We start from the raw sequence: 17,352 nt of genomic DNA on the forward strand, positions 1-17,352 counted from the left end.
TTTGTTATCTATTTTATCAATTATTCATTCATATTACAGAGTTTCCCGAGCTTTAACGTCAAAAGCGTATGCACTAGTGTTTACCCTTCAACCATTAAAGTTGACCCTTAAATCTTTTGTGTTGATGTTTCAAGCATTCGTGTTGAGCTTTAAAGATTAGCGTTTAAACAGCATATAAGCAAATTTTTCGGAAATTATGCGTTAGACTAAGAGCTGTATAAACAAAAAATACAATATCTCTTTCAAAAAAATGATTGTTGAACATTCAATTAATAGAAAATCTAACACCGAAATAAGCGACTATCTAAATATGCCTCGATTCTCCATAAGTCAAACACTTTCTCAACGGAGAAAATCCCAAGATATTAAGAGCGAAGATTATTTTTTAATTAAATGATTTACACTAGTGGTCTTTAACATTTTTGTTTTAAGGGTCAAATAAATATTTAATTTTTTTCACAGGCTTGAAAGGACCCCAGGCTTGAAGGGACCTACCCTAATTAGATATTTCATACACTTAATAATACAAATACCCAATAGGGGGTATCCTATATACTAAGGGTCAAATAAATATTTAATTTTTAACAATTCAATGAGAAGTGGCGAAACTTCCGAAAACTCGGAGCTCTTCTTGGCGATTCCGAAGATATTACCAGACGAAAAATATTATCAACAATTGCACTTAAAAAACTTCAATCTATCTGGATGAGAAAATCTAACTGTGGGCCTATAAGTCTAAATATACTTGAAACCCGCTGGCGCCTGTTTGGACATATTTTACGAATGAAGAAAGAAACACCTTGCAATATGGCCATGGAAAAATTTTTCGGCCATGAATACTCTAAATATAGAGGACGTCCAAGAGACTGTCTTCCGGGAATACTTACGAAGGAATATGCTATGATCGGAGGCCGATTGATGGATGCAAACGATCTGGACGAAATCGGAAAGAGGGCAAGACGACGGAAGGGATGGAAGGGGCTAACGACAAGAATAGTTAAAAAAATGGCACAAGCGAAACCATAAACTTTGTTTACTGGCAACGCGAACGTGCATTAACTAACTAACTAATTCCATGCCAGCTCATAACAACAAGGACAATCATCACCTTCGCGCGGTTGATCGTTTCCAGATTTGCCGGGAAATCGTATTTGTGGAACTTTTCCACTTCTACCTGTTTGAGACAATTTTGTGAAGTGATCCCATCTCGATAAGTGATGACAATGACAATTTATTTATTTTACTAGTTAGGAAGACAGGAAAAACTAGCCATTATCGACGACGGGAAATTTTTTCAAAAGAATGAGGCACCGGAGTGTCCTTACTGAGCAGCATATTTCCCTGATAGACACTTTAGATATCTGACGTCCATTACAAAACAACCGGGCTTTCTCCAGGACGGACTGTATTTTGGGGACGCAGGATACATAAGAGTTATTCAATTTTTCTTTGAGATCGAGACCGTAGGCCAACTTAATGGTGTAACGCTTCGTTTTCTCGAGTTTGTTGATTAGACAAACCCTCTCACCTGTGTCATACCAGCTCTCAAACTCGTAAGTGAGAATCGGTTGTACACATGTCTTGTATATGTAGATGTACGTTTCTGGGCTCGCGGGCTCAGTATAGAACCCTGAGGGACACCTCTTTTGAGATCCACACAGTCCGATAGTCGGTTTCCGCACCGTACATAAGATTTCCTCTCGTTGAGATAACTCTTTAGCCATTTGAATGTTTTTTCACCTGCACCAGTCTCCAAAACTTTTTCCAGAAGTCCAAGGTGCCAGACGCAGTCAAAAGCCTTAGATAAATCCAAGCACACAGCGGTCGTGCAGGATTTATTGCGTATCGCCCAAGAAAGTTTCCTTTCTAGTACCTTCAGGCAGTTTCCCGTGGATTTGCCAGGACGAAAACCCCATTGTACATCGGAAAGAAGATTATTCTTTTCAACATGTAATGAGAGTCTTTCAAAAATTATTTTCTCCATAATCTTCAAAAAAGCGCAGATCAGGCTTATAGGCCTATAGTTTTCTGCTAGGAGACTTGTTTTCCCGGGTTTCGGGATCATACGAACGACTGTGCACTTCCAGGTGGGTGGAAGATAACCAAGGGTAAAACTAGCGTTGAAAAGCATAGTTAGAGCCCGTAGGAGGATCTTCGGAGTCTTCTTAAGAAGTAACACAGGTATGTAGTCGAATCCAGGGGCCTTGTTTTTCAGCCCTGCTATCGCTTCTTGTGTCTCTTTTTCGGTAATAGCCTCTCATAGAGGTCCATCCACAAGATTTAGAGATTCTAGCCTTGAAGTGACTTTCTCAAAGGTCTTCTATGGAATAATTGATTCAGGTTCGACTTCTTGGGTTTTTCCCAGCTGCCTTCTTAGTTCATTCGGGACAAGATCGGAGGGGATATACTTTCCATCTTGCCCCTTTAATACGATATTATCGATATTGGAGTTGCTGCGTTCCTTTATACTCTCGTCGACATAATTCTTTCCTATTCTGTAAGTTTTTGGTATATTTCGTATTTAGACAGTCAATGTTAACTTTAACATAGAACAGGATTTTTCAACGACTCATTTTAGTAACCGTTGAAATATACACTTTGGTATGATGAGGCATTATAAATCAAATTCCCGTAAAGAAAGTAGAAAATGCGGTTTATTAAGTATATCACAAATTGTGAGTTCCATTAACTACATCGACAGCAACATAAGCGAATTCTGAGAAAATGGGTTCCTTCATATATTTCTTTAAGAGGTCGTGTGCTGTAGCGAGTTCACAGTCGTTTATTTCGTGCAAAATTTTAGCCAAATGTTTATTTCTGATCATTTGACCAATAGCAGGGAAGTTTCTAATAATTAAATAAAATATTAACTTAATAATTCCAACTTTTCTAGAGGAATTGAATTGACTGAATCATGATCCATAAGCCACATGAAATCAACTAAAATATATTATGTTATTAAATAAAAACTGTTTTAATTACATAAAAATAAATCTTAGCAACAAATGGAGGAAATTACAAAGATTGTCGAGCAATTAAAAATGATGAAAACATTCCTGTCACAAATCACTAATCAATTTGTGGATTTTCAATCCAAGTTTGTTGTCAAAAAGTATTAGATATAACGACATTTATAACGAAAACATTCTTCTCAAAAATCAACTCAAAGATTTTTCTACCAATTCTCAGGTAGTTGTAGGCAATCACATTTAAGGATCCTCGATGCTTGTTGCAGGACAATGTCCCTACGAATTACGGAAGTCCCGACTGTTTAGAAGCCAAAGAAGAACATGGCCCAATCGAGAATTCAAGAAATGTGTCTCCTGAGCGATTATTAAATGGAGCATCTGGAAACGAGTTTTTTGACGGGCAGAAAAAAAATGTTTTTGAGAATTCTCAATTTAAATTCTCAAAACTTACCCGAAATGAAAGCACGGGAGTTTCCATTGCCGAAACATGGTTTGAATGATAAAATGACTCCAGCAAATTCGGGGATGTTTTCATCTCCGACATTGACGAGTCGGGGAGATTTGTGAAAATAACAAATTCATCCCGATCGACAGTTTTAGACATTTTTTGACTATTTGTGAGGTTGTTGATGTTGGAAGCTTCATTCTACAAGAAGTAGTCTGTGGAAAATTAGTTTTTTTGTTCACTCTCCCCGCTGGTATCAAACTGTATCCAATGAGCTCTTTGCGGATTTGGGCCAACATCGAGGGTCTCCCAGAATGTGAAGATTGCGTCAACGAAGCCATTACCCGATGGATTGCTTGCATTGATTCAGTCTTCATTATCTGCCGACCTGACGGGAAGGTAATTATGAAAGATAATTCTAGGCCATGTCCTGGGCTGTGGGCCCCGAATGTAACGTGAGAAAAACAGAAAGTGCTCATGATCAACATTCAAAGTTAAAAAATCATATGTATTTAGAAATGCGTATAAACCTGTTTTCAGCCGTCCCCAGAGTGCTATCGTGCGCTTATCTTACGAAAGAAACAAGTAGTAACTCATTGAATATCAGATGAATTCTAACACAATAATTCTCATTAAACCTTTAAGACATGGTTTATGCATTTTAAAATTCAATAACTATTTTTCTCTCTGATATTAAATTCATTTCAATTTCCCTTATTGATTACTTTGGTCATTCCTGCCTTTTTATGGATTACTCAAAAAAATATAAGGAGATAAATAGATTGCTATTTTTATTATATAAATTAATTGTAATTTTTTTATAATCTGGCTAACTCAATCTAGGACAACAATACATTTTATAAGAGAATTCATTATGGAACTAAAAAATGGGTCAAGTTTTATTATAGTCACGACTATAATTCTCAGCGTTTGTCTTTTCTGCCATTTCTCAGATTTTCTCCTTGATTGCATTTTGCTATGCCATACTTTGTGGAAAAGATTTTCTGAAAATTTCCCATAACCTGGATGTCCACAAATTCCCACTAACGTTTCTTCCCTACTGTATGTTTGTGAGTCTGTTAATTGTGTTCATCATCACTACGTTATTTGGATTTTCTGCCATCCCAAATAATCTCCTTGTCAGGAAAACGGTTTATTTTGTGACTCATGCTACAGTTCTTAATATTCTTCGTACTGGCCGCTGTGTTCGCGATTTTAATTGTAATCATTGGGTTTATCCGTTATCAAGAGGTACTTCTTTGCTAATTCAAGTTTCCCACCCAATCCGTTAAGTTCATGCGTTATTCCATTCGCCACTACAACGTGACAGCTAAAGAAACAGACTTTATCCAACATTTGGTATTTTTTTTTATTACAATCTAGTTGAGTTGCTGTGGTGTGGATGGACCTTTTGATTGGACAAAAGTTGATTACCCCATCCCTTCAAGTTGCTGTCCCCAAACTGTGAAAGTATGTCGTTTCAAAGATATTTTTACCGATGGTTGTAAAAAAGTTATTCATTCGACATATTACAAATATTTAAAAGCCGCGAGAGGTTTATGCATTTCTTTTGCCTTATTTGCCGTCATTGTCTCCCTCTCTACCGGCTATCTTGTCAGAAAACAGCCCGATCTTTACGTAAAATATGACCAATTCTGATTTAATTTCCTATCTAATATTACTAACATCTCTAGCTAAATAAAATTAAACTGGACTAAGCCCAAATAAACAGTTAGTGCATCGAAGCGTTTAATATTAGAGGACTTTTTTGCTTTCTATATAAAAATGGAACCTATCTAGCATGGTCTTGTTTTGAATTGGAATTACGTAAGCATTTCCTTGTATAAGTAATCTGTTTCCGGTTTGTACAAATGAGCGACTACTACAAAAGACTTGCCAGCTCTGATTTCTACAAAAAAACACCTCAAGAACTTAAACAAGTAAAAATAATACATTCAAAAGTAGAGGAATATCCTCAGATGTAAGGATCTGAGCCCGACGGAACTAATGACTGTGATGGACAACTCGTTTCATCATTTGGTAGGATCACTGTTCTGACTCTTAGATCAACTGGGTCGAAGGGGAACCCTTCAGTTCTTCGATACTCTCGAACATGTACTTAGCTGACATTTCAATCATTGACGACAATATTCTCCGAAAATTTTTTCTAGGCTATTTAAAATTGATGCGAATCATCGAGAAATGGGCATTTATTGGCAATTTCTGTCAGGTTTTCTGAACACTGTCATTCCAGAACGAAATAGACTCTGTGAATTTGGCCTTCACCTGGGTCGATGATATCCCAACGCCGAATATACTTGGTTCCATGACAGACATTATGGACAGTATGTTTGAGCACAAAACTGACTCACTAAGCTGGCAACAAGTCTTTAGTCGATTCACCGTGATTATGGAAATGATAAAAACTATTGACCTGGTTTTGTTTATATGGAATTCAAGGAATCTCAACCTATGGAATACACGGAACTCATAGCCAGCGTCGAAACTATTTTGGACGATTTTCGCTCCCAACATGACATTCCTCATGACAGTATAACATCTTTTTACATTTCAGTGGTCTTTGTCGGTTTTGACCGGAGAGTAAACGGAATTCCGACCCTCCCTGACCAAACGCTTGAGTCCACTCAATATCGATGTTATGATGTAATCTATACAGCCTACGCATCACTCGAAGAAATTCAAAAGGAAACCGTAATCCAGACATGTTGGGGAATATTAGTACTTAATTGTGTTTCCATTTGTAGCAATATGTCACTCACTTAATTTTTGACTATGATGACAGCATTGCACTATTTCGGATTATTGCCGAGGTTTATTCGCGTGTTTACTCCACAGTTCAAAATACGGCGGTACACCTCCATCAAGAAGAATTCTTTGGTTTTGAAATCACCATTAATGACGATCGTCGACAATATTTTCAAATTAAGTACATCTACAAGCAGACCTGTTGTGAGCTGGAACAACTTTTACTTGCGCAAAATAAACAAAATCTTTAAAAAGTACTTCAGAAACATTCTGAGCAATTCACACATGATTTTTATGAGAATGCGATCCCTCGTCTACGAAATACAGGATTCGATCGAAAATGTAGACTGGCATGCTTATTTTTTAGGAAATATCAGTGATTGCTCAAGGAACTGCCCTGATCTACAGTCATTTTTTGCCGGAGACTAACATCTTATTCTTCCCTCACAAGACATTTCTGATTTATATCAAAAACCTAGTCGTGTTGACGACCCTCCGAGTATTCAACAACGATAATCTGGGGGAATTCAGCGACGTGGTGGCAATTCTGTGGTATTCTACTCGACTGACAACTCAGGATTGCTGCCACTAATATTTTTCCCCAACTCGAATCGTGCTGTATATTGCTCAGACTATACATCCTCAATACCGAACGGAGTCCTCAAACTAATTCAGAGACCTCTCGATTATCCTCAATGATACAGAATGAAATCCTCTTTTTTCGAGCTCAGAAAATTAGCAGTTTTGTTTCATTCATGGTCATAAATTGTGCTAAGTCTGCAGTTGCTAATCCATTGTCTTCAATTCGAGACCTTTGATTCCGAATTGGGAATAATGAGCTGGGAAAGAAGAATCTATCATCGATTTTCTCACACAATGCCACTCCTGACCTCCTCTACAATGTACAGCGACATGAAGGTTGAAACAAGTTAATCTTAGACTAGTCCGAAATACAGAGGATTCAAAGTTTATGCAAAGATGATCAAAATGAAACATCCCTCTATTCCATGGCTTTCCAAATGCTTCAGGGCTCTCTGAATATGATGCAGGCCTGCAATATAAATGATATGACGATCGACGTTGTGCTGACTGTGTGTTTTAGATGGTTGAATACCAATTTATGCTCAAAGAACTATGTGAGAATGTCGACAATTTGAGGCAAAAGAAGGTGCAAATTGTTGAGTATTTTGTTACTCAATTTTAGGACAAGCACCTGCCATTTTATGTTTTTGACAAGTACGCGTACTTTGTCAGAATTAACACTAAAAAAATTTAATTTTTAAAAATATTTCTTTATTTTAATTAAAAATAAACAAACACATTTTGTGATGACTTCTGATTCAGAGGTACCACAAGAGACAGTTTTTTCGATATTCTCTCAGGGACCATCCATACCGTGCACGTTTATCCACGAAGATGATCTAGTACAGCGGTTCTCAACCTTTTTTAGACTGGGGACCACTTTTGCACTATAAAATTTTGTGGGGACCACCTTAAATAAAATAAACATTTTTTGGTATTAGCGCACAATTTTTGGCCTCGTCAGGGCCAGGTTTAGACATGTTCGAATATTTATTATAAAAATAACATGAACATTTAAAAATAACAGAAAATTTAATAGTAATTTAGTGAGATTTCTGATCTTGTTTGCTCAGAATAATTTTACTTATATCAGGCTCTATGTTCGACAAAGCTACTCGCATATCATCTTGTACCCGTAGTCTATTTCTATATTTTGTTTTAGAAAAGTCAGACACGACATCGCCATTTCACAGTGATAAGTAGTGGGGAATGCAAGTATTGATTCCAATGCAGTTTTACTCAAAATGGGGAATTCTTTCGCCATCTGACACCTAACAATAAAAAGTAATTATTAATGAGAATACCAAAAATTTAATAATGAAGTACATTTGAAAATAATCTGAGCAGACTGATTACATTGAAGTTCAATCAAGCTCTGCTGAAAATTGAGTTCCTGATATTCTTTAAATGAGGTCAAGAAAGGTTGAACGATCCAGTTTGGACTTGGGTCTTCAACAGGAAAATAATCATCAAATTTTGTCTTGAGATTTTCCAGATGTTTGATTATCAGATCTAGAAGAACATTATCCGGTGGGTTGTGTCCGAGACCGCTTGATTAATTTCAATGTTTTTGATTTATACTTAATTGTACAATTAGTTTTAACTTTAATATATTTTTATTTTTCGAAAATTCCTGGGGACCACTAAAAATTTTCTGGGGACCACGGTTGAGAACCGCTGATCTAGTAATATGTTTATTAAAAAACAATTATTATAAATTGTTAGGCTTTGTTCCTACTGAGGAAGTCCCGGAGGTCTTCCGCCAGCAGCTAGCAGGGATTCAGGAGGTGGACCCTTCGTCTATCCTGCCTCTGAAAATATTCGAGGAGTCGACCCGAAATTCCCGCTCAAAACTTGTTTTGGATTGGGACCGAAGCTCAATGGAAATGCTCAAGAGTTGGTTGTAGAGTCCAATGTTCTATTAAAAAAGGTAATTTCTCTCAAATAATTCTAGATACCTGGTTAGAGAATTGTAGATTGCCATTTGAGGATGTCATCGCCTACATATACTTATGGAGTTACGATAGGCATACCTTCAAATGGCTTCATCACGAATACAATTGGGGTGAACATACATATGTCGATTGGGCTATGTTTTTACGTGAAGTCTGTGTGGACGCACTTGTTAAAGATCTGACGGCAAAATTGGTATTATTATGTTTATTTCAGGTGGTCCTGGTATGATTGTGGAGGTAGACGAGAGTATGTTTCCAAACGAAAAACAACTCTGGAAGAGTTTTACCAAAACAGTGGGTCTTCGGTGGTATTTGTCGAGCCACCAAACAGTGTTTTCTGCAACCAGTCGGATAGGAGCAGAGAAACACTGCTCAGTCTAGTAATTCGATATGTCGAGGTGGGAAGCATTATTTATAGTGACTGCTGGAAAGGTTAGCATTATTTGATTAACATTTAGGGATTCAACTGATCATTGGTTGAAAACGGCTACACACACGAACCGTTAACCATAAGTAAGGAAATATAATATATTCAGAAAATTCTTTGTGGATCCAACGACGGGAGTGCACACCCAGACAGTAGAACGAATGTGGGGAAGTGCAAAATGCAAGAATAAAGCTCAAAGAGGAGCTGTAAGACATCATCGGGATCTTATTTCGCAGGTTTTTTTAGTTAGTTATTTTTTCAGAATTTATGTGGCGAAAACAAAACAGAACTATAAGGAATCTTTGCACAGATTGTAAAAGACATAAATTCCTTCTACAGTCCTGGAATTTGGATGCGCGTACTAAAAATGACTAAATTGGTTAAATAAATTTTAATAATTTTAATAACCATTTAAATTATTGATAGAGGGTATAATTAAATAATCTATTTTTCACTAAAAAAATTAATTAATTTTAATTATCTTCTAAAAAAACTGCGACCACTTCGAAAAGTACCAATAAGGTACTAAAATTAATTAATTTTAATTATCTTCTAAAAAAACTGCGACCACTTCGACAAAAGTACCAATAAACCATATTCATTCATTCATAAATTGTTAAAATGGATTGAGGCTTTGTAGTTTACATTATGCTTGTCTCCATCGTACTTTTATTTTAATTTGGGATAATTTTTGTTTTAAAATTATTGAGCAATTATTGAACTTTTTTTAAATTTATTAATGGAACTTGTTAAAAAAAATCTAGCTATTAATTACTGGCTCGCAGAATTGAAAGACAATTCTCGCGTAAAACAGCCAGCGAGATCCTCTGAATAAGGAATATAAATTCCCTGGGATCTCTGGAGCGATAGGCACAGACGGTCAAGTTTCCTAAGATGAGCAAGCGTCTTGGCCTCAAAAACACAGCAAGTCTCGATGGCAATTGCCCAAAAGCAAAATCGATCGCGCAAATCCTCTTATTTCGTCAGTTTCATGAATTCGGCCGACGAACCGGGTAGACAAGCTGTAGAATTCAAGGTTCCCTTGGCGAAAGAGTGGGCACAGGTGACGTCCCAAACGAGCTGCTTCCCGGATTCAAAAGCGAAAAGTGTACAGCCGTCTGGACGTTTTGCATCTTCAAGGACAAGGCCCGTCGGTTCCAGAACTGAAGGGAAACCAGCTCTTTCCAGAGCTTGATGAATTAGATTGTTAATTTCAGTGTGTCGAGGAAATCGGCCGGCGTTCATTCGACAAGACAGAGGATGTAGCCCAAAGACGTCAGCTTTATCCCCACAACGACAGGGAAAAATGAGCAATATTTTTTAATGCATTAACAGAATAGAAAAAAGTATTTACGTTTTATTAAAATCAAATTTAATTTTTAATTGAAAAGAATGAAAATGACACTTTTAAGACCTAATCTTGATTGAAAAAAGCTGAAATCGGCAGACGACATCGAACTCATGAGGGAACTATCGACGAACAGAGGGAATTGGAAGCTATTAATAAATCCTGGATAAAGTGGCACAAGCGAGATAAATTCACTAAAGTTTTTTGCGGTGTTCTAATTTTATTTATTTATTTAACCACCAAAACCACGATAAGAGTCCAACAAAAGTCACGTGATCCCGATGCACTCGACCAGGGACCTCATCTTCGCTCGGTGATCCGTCCACGAGCCCACAGAAGACCGGGCGGCAGGCCGCTTTTGACGGAGCATTTGGTGACGGACCGAGATTCAGTATAATAAGGTCTTCCAGAGAAGCTAGACCGGGGCGTTGGCTATCATGCGACCAACGATCGGTTAATCTGAGGGCCCTTTGTTGGGCCTCCTCGATTCGCCTCCTGTTGGACCACGATAACCGCGGACCTCATGATCCGCAAACGTAGGCAATACAAGGTCCGAAGTACTGGTAGATATTCGCCAGTACCGGGTGCAAACCGTTTTTCCATATACCGGATAAGGTTCAGAGGATGTTCACTTTTTTTCGCATTTGCGAAGGAGGTTATCTGCATTTATTTATTTATTAAAGGAGGTTGTCTGCATGTGGGGAGAAACAGAGATCTTATTAATAATAAATAAAATTTTTAATTGTTTTTCTTTTTCTCAAAAATATTTTCTTTAAAACATAATTAAGTATTTTGTAAATAAATAAAACTTTATTAATCTGCTTCCTTTCTGTGCGCATAATGAACTTTACTTTGCTGTAATAAATGGCTGATAATTCCCGACAAAACTTACGTTCTACCACTGGAAGCATCTTAAAAACGGTTAGCAACACAATATTTTATATAAGTAAAAAATGTATATTTCTATTTACCTCTGATTTAACGTTTTGTTACTTTTCTAAATGTGCAATTAAGCGTTACTATTATTCCTGTTTCTATGGCAGCATGTGGGTGCCCCACTGACACCTTAGGGGGTTGTTGACCGTAGCTCTCGTCGAAAAGAGACCGATAGTTTGATCGGCAAATACAGGTTCGTTCGGACTTTGGGGAAGGGAAACTTTGCTAAAGTCAACCTGGCAAAGCACATTCCGACAGAGCACTTGGTTGTCTCTTTTTCTGACGTTAGGTGGCTATAAAAGTCATAGACAAGACACAACTTAGCAAAGTGGGGCTTGAAAAGGTGTTTATCTTTATGACCGAATTCTCAGTTGTACAGGGAAGTCCGGATGATGGAGAAAATGGAGCATCCAAGCATTGGTGAGAGTGCAGTGCTTATTCGTAGTCAAATTGTACCAAGTGATAGACAAGGAGAACACTCTCTACTTGGCTATGGAGTACCTCTCCGGGGGTTGACTCTTCTTTTCAACTGCAGGCGAGATATTCGACTATTTGGTGGCCCACGGACGCATGAAGGAACGGGATGCTCGAGCCAAATTCCGCCAGATTGTGTCCGCAGTCCAGTACTGCCACCAAAAGTTTATCGTCCATCGAGATCTGAAGGTTCTTTGCTCAAATAAACAGTAGGCCGAGAACCTTTTGCTCGACCATCTCCTCAACGTCAAAATTGCTGATTTTGGTTTCTCCAACGAGTTCTGTCCGGGGAAGAAGCTGGACACATTTTGTGGAAGTCCTCCCTACGCGGCACCAGAGCTGTTTCGAGGTTCATATCACTGGTTGGATTGTAAGGAGAGAAGTACACTGGACCAGAAGTAGATGTGTGGAGTCTGGGAGTGATTCTTTACACTCTTATAAGCGGGGCCCTCCCTTTCGACGGACATAACCTCAAGGTACCTAATTGTGCTCACAGTCAGGAAGTCCGGGAGAAGGTATTGTCTGGACGATTTCGTGTCCCGTTTTACATGTCGTCGGAGTGTGAGCATTTGATTAAGAAATTGATGTCCCAGAGTTCTGCCAAGCGTCCATCTCTGGAGGTTGTATAGGAAGTTAAATGGTAGACGGTCATGAAGGACAAATGGATTAACTTGGGGTACGAGGACGACAATCTCACACCTTTTATCGAGCCGTCCGACCAGTCGTTGGACGAGGAGTGCATTGGTTACACTATTCTGACATTTTCAGATAAAATTATAAAAATGGGCTATAAGCGTGCGGAAGTAGTGGAATCTATCAAAATGCGTGCATTCGACGACATTTCTGCGACTTATGACATATTGCGGGCTACCAAGGTAATCCTTGCTGATGATAGACAGGCATCTGCTGTGTCCGTGAACGAGCGAGTGAAGAGTATATGAGTGATGTAACTGGTAGGGTATTCTACTAGTAACGCCAGTATGAGGATTGCTCGATCCAACACGAGCGGGGCATACAGATCTGGGGAGTCTTCGAAGATATTCTCGGGTGTCAAGGAGAGGTGAGGGGATTTGTTAGATTGTAGTGCTAAACCCAAAGTGACTAACACATTGTCCAATAATATCTGTACTCAAGTCAGAGGGTGATTTATTTATTTTTATTTCTAGATCAGTCAACAAGCCATTCAACGAGGGTTCTCTCCGCTCCTCCGTCTACCGTCCGTCCAAGAACACAGATACATCTCAACACAACCCTTCGTTCTCCAAGCAGTCATTCAGAGTTGCCACAAGAGACATAAGTTCACCTCAATCGTCCAAACCTGACAAGTCCCCGGCAATGGCCACTAAAATAGTCCGCAGCTCATTTATCGACAGAATGAGACCTGGTTCTAAAAAGTGTTCTTGTTTATTATTTCACGAGGGTTTTCTCCAAAATTGACCAAGTGAAGCCACGGGCTTAAAGTTCACGTGGTCGATGAAGACGGCATCTTCAAGTCCACCGGATACGATTCTCTCTAAGCTGATCATAGTTGTGTTCAGATTTTAATTGCAGGCATTGGAGGAGTGTTCGATCGAGTTTGAGCAAATTAGCAAATATTTGTTGTTGTGTGTGAGTGGCTCCGTTGACGATGCTAACAACTTTGTCCAATGGAATCGGAGATATGGAGTTGCCGCGCGTGGGGATGCACGGAGTCAAGTTCAAACGTGTCAGTGGGTCAAGTATTGCCTTTAAGAAAGTGGGACAATTAGTTACGAATGCTCTCAAATTGTGATTTTTGGATATATTTATACATAAAATAAAGAATCAATATTTTAACAGACTCGCTTTATTGGCCAGTTCTAGAATATTATTCCATTTTTATTGTTCATTGCTCTCAGGTTGTATAGGTCCTTGTTCGCCCTCTCTCAATTCATGTCAGTTTGATTATGACACTTTTCTTATTGGAGTTAAAATCTTACTCATATGATCATATCATTTCCGGGTGTTTCTTGGCGCGACGCTTTCCAGACCTTTCCTTTGGGTTTTTTTATTTCTAAAGTACAGTAATTATAAGGGCAGGCTTGTATAAGTTTCACATAGTTTTAAATGGGGATAAAAGTTATAATTAGTTTTAAATTAATCAGTTATAAAATTTATAAATTAATTTATTGGTTGCTGTTACGTTGTGTGTGGTTACTAAGTAAGAATAGATGGACAGCTTAGAAGAAATAAGAAAGAAGCGTTTGGCTGAATTGAGGGCAGAGGTTATATTCTTATTCTTCAATTTGCAGTATGGTCCTCAAACTTCAAAATCTCTAACCCCGAGCAAAAGCAGGAACAACAACAGAAAGAGGCGGAAATGCGTCATTCGATTCTCGTACAGATCCTCGACCAGAGCGCCCGGGCGAGATGTTGATATTTTCCACATTATTTAGTGAGCACAATTGCTGCCGCCGACCCTGAGCGAGGCCAGAAAATACAGGATTCCTGATCCAGTTGTGTCGGCAGAATAGAATTCAGTCTAGACTGACAGATGATGACCTTAAAAAGCTGTTATCTCATCTCAAATCTCTTTTCAAACCAAGGCACTGACAAAGTCGAGGTACACTGTTATCCTCGACGACTTAGTTTGACCGAAGGAGAGCTATGATCGACTAAAACTTATTTGATAAATTTTGGAAATTTGTTTTGTTCCTTTTCTGGGAAGTCTTGTAAGTCACAACAGTCATTTTTGGTAGTAATGTGATGACGCTTGTTTTCCATGTTTGTGGCCACTGGTTATTTAGTAGATGCAATCCTCCTTTTTATCTTATGAGAATAAAAGTTCGATTTTAAGACTTAAAAAAGGGATAAAAGTGTATACCAAAAAATAGGATTATAATTATTTGTCCTTAACTGATTGTAGGCAATTAAGTGGACTTATCCAGTTAGACTCGCCGTCACCTGCAAGTTTGTCTATGGAGGAATACTTTGCCGCAATTAGAAAAAATATCGGAGGCGGCCGCGTATTACACTAGCGGAGGTGGCTGATGCGGATCTAAATTAACCCAACGAAGCCTTAAAAATGGAGAGGATCTGGACAAATAAGGAGTTTAGAATGTAACATGGGAGGATGGAAAAGGATTGTTTGAAGTCCCGCATGTGTGGAAATTTAACACGAATATGTCTACGCCACCTGCCATAATAATATCTCTTCTTATATAGATTAGTAAGGAGTGGTGTTTTATGAGGAAAAGTAATACAGTACGACCCCGGTTTGGGGCAGACCCCATGGGTGGGGCACCCTCGGGTTTTGGGGCACCCCCGCTTTTAGGGGCAGTTTTTGAAAACAGTAAATTTTCATTCTATTATTTATTTTTGATGACCCCGGTTTGGGGCACTTATTTAATTTATTTAATTACAAAATGTTAGTTTATTTATTAATTATTAATTAATACTATTATTTCACGTGTTTATTTTGACTTTAGTATGGTTCGTAAAAAGAATTCAAAGATTAATTATGAAACAAAAATTAAAATCGCTAAAGATATAAAACATGGTCAATTTTCAGAAAGAGATCTTGCTAAAAAGTATAAAACGAGCAAAGGTATCTTTTTTAACTAATTATTAATTACAGGTACTATTTTTTCTCGCATTAAACAAAATTTTGTTTATTATTTTGACGCGGGATTAACTGAATCCGATAGAATCAAGGAATCACATGATCCAAATAATGAATTAGATAGATTAGTTTTTGAAACTTTTCTACGTCTGAGAGATGAATTTCTTCCAATTTCTGGAACTATCTTAAAACTGATTGCAAAAAAATTATCTAAAAAGATAAATTATGAATCATTTAAGGCATCAAATGGATGGCTAGACCGGTTCAAGAAAAGACACGAGTTGCTATTTAAAACTATAAGTGGAGAAAAGAATTCATCTGACCTTTCTACGGTTTCCAATTTTTTTGCTGATTATGACAACTGTTTGGAAACTGTAGGAAGTGAAAATATTTTTAACTGTGATGAAACAGCTTTATACATAAAGCGAACGCCGTCGAAATCTTTTGTTCAATTTGACAAATGCAATGGAATTAAAATGAGCAAAGAGAAAGTTACCCTTCTCCTTTGTTGTAATGCACTTGGTGAAAAGTTAAAACCTCTATTAATTGGAAAATTCAAATCTCCTAGGTGTTTAAAAAATTTTAACGCTGAGGATCACGGAGTACTATATGCTGCATCAAAAAATTCGTGGATGACTAGTGTATTTTTGGGAAATGGTTATGGAAAGTAAATCAAGATATGATCAATGAAAAGAGAAAAATTGTCTTAATACTGGATAATGCGAGCTGTCACAGAAATACAGAATATTCCAATGTTTATTTACTTTTTCTTCCCAAAAATACGACCGCTTTAATTCAACCCCTAGATATGGGAATAATAAAATCCTTCAAGTCCCTCTATTTCAATAAACTGATTGATTTTACTCTTATATGTGAAAAAGAACAGCTTTCTGATTTGAATTTGAATAATGTCAATCTTAGACAAGTCATTACAGTTGTCGGGGAGGCATGGAAAATGATGTCAGAGACAACGATAATTAATTGCTGGCAGAAAATAAATGAAAACAGATCAAAAATTTCGGATAATGTACAGTTGGACGAAGAATTAATAGATGACGTGATTTCAGATGTTATTTCAATGGATTCGACAGATATTATTGAGGACAAAATTACTTATGATGGATATGAATCTAAAAAATCATCAATTAAAGAAATCATAAACATCGTGAATTCTCTAGAAGATAATATTTTCAGTACATGTCCACAATTTTTGAAAATCTACTACGAATTTAGAAAAAACCTATCAGGAGAACTGAAAAAAAACCAATTCGGTGAGAAAATTACTGATTACTTTTAATAGTATTTTTTGTTGGATTTATTAAAATTTTTAAATTTTATTAAGAAAGGACTATGTTAATTTTTATTAATATTAAATAATTTTAATTTATAGTCTAAAATGCAATAAAAATCTATTGAGGAGAAAATAAAAGCAAAAAATCTTTACCCTCGCATTTTGGGGCACCCCCGCTTTTTGGGGCACTATGATAAAAATGCTGCCCCAAACCGGGTCCGTACTGTAATGAATGATATATTAAAATGTGCTATCGGAAAAACTGGTTAGTGGTGTTAGTAATGTGTAAGTGTTCAGCTCATTGATCGCGACGAGAAAACCCTCATCCATCTGGGCCATCGAACTTCCCTGGAGTAGATGTGTCGTTATTGCGGAGAGGAATACTACTCCCTAAAAAATTACTCTCTCATCACAACCAATGCCCAATCCTTGCAAAAAATACTGAAAGCTTTCGGCGAATTTGTGAGGCTGCAAAATCAGGACACACTCACCGCCTGTTCGCAAAATTGGCTACGTCGGAGATAGGCAGATACTCAATCTGGCGTCTCCCAGCCAATGGTTTCCTGGATGACAACAGAT

At 37.6% G+C, this 17,352-nt stretch overlaps 3 protein-coding genes across 3 annotated transcripts; all 3 read left to right on the top strand.

Moving 5' to 3' along the window:
- Positions 1–11,820: 11,820 nt before the first annotated feature.
- Positions 11,821–13,037, top strand: LOC115229972 (MAP/microtubule affinity-regulating kinase 3-like). Its single transcript, XM_036499463.1, is given in 2 exon segments — positions 11,821–12,091; positions 12,278–13,037. Coding segments are annotated over 2 exon segments (837 nt in total). The 3' UTR covers positions 12,844–13,037.
- Positions 12,883–16,153, top strand: LOC115229973 (tigger transposable element-derived protein 6-like). The gene is made up of 4 exons (XM_029800230.1): positions 12,883–12,962; positions 13,069–13,296; positions 14,787–14,830; positions 15,498–16,153. Exons 1-4 carry the CDS (start codon positions 12,883–12,885, stop codon positions 16,151–16,153), a joined length of 1,008 nt encoding a protein of 335 aa, XP_029656090.1.
- An 8-nt stretch (positions 16,154–16,161) lies between these two features.
- On the top strand, positions 16,162–16,779 carry LOC115229974 (tigger transposable element-derived protein 6-like). Its single transcript, XM_029800231.1, has one exon. The coding sequence runs from the start codon at positions 16,162–16,164 to the stop codon at positions 16,777–16,779; it is 618 nt and encodes a 205-aa protein (XP_029656091.1).
- The last annotated feature ends 573 nt before the right edge of the window (positions 16,780–17,352 follow it).

Source organism: Octopus sinensis, unplaced genomic scaffold (assembly GCF_006345805.1).
Source record: "Octopus sinensis unplaced genomic scaffold, ASM634580v1 Contig13973, whole genome shotgun sequence".
NCBI lineage: Eukaryota > Metazoa > Mollusca > Cephalopoda > Octopoda > Octopodidae > Octopus > Octopus sinensis.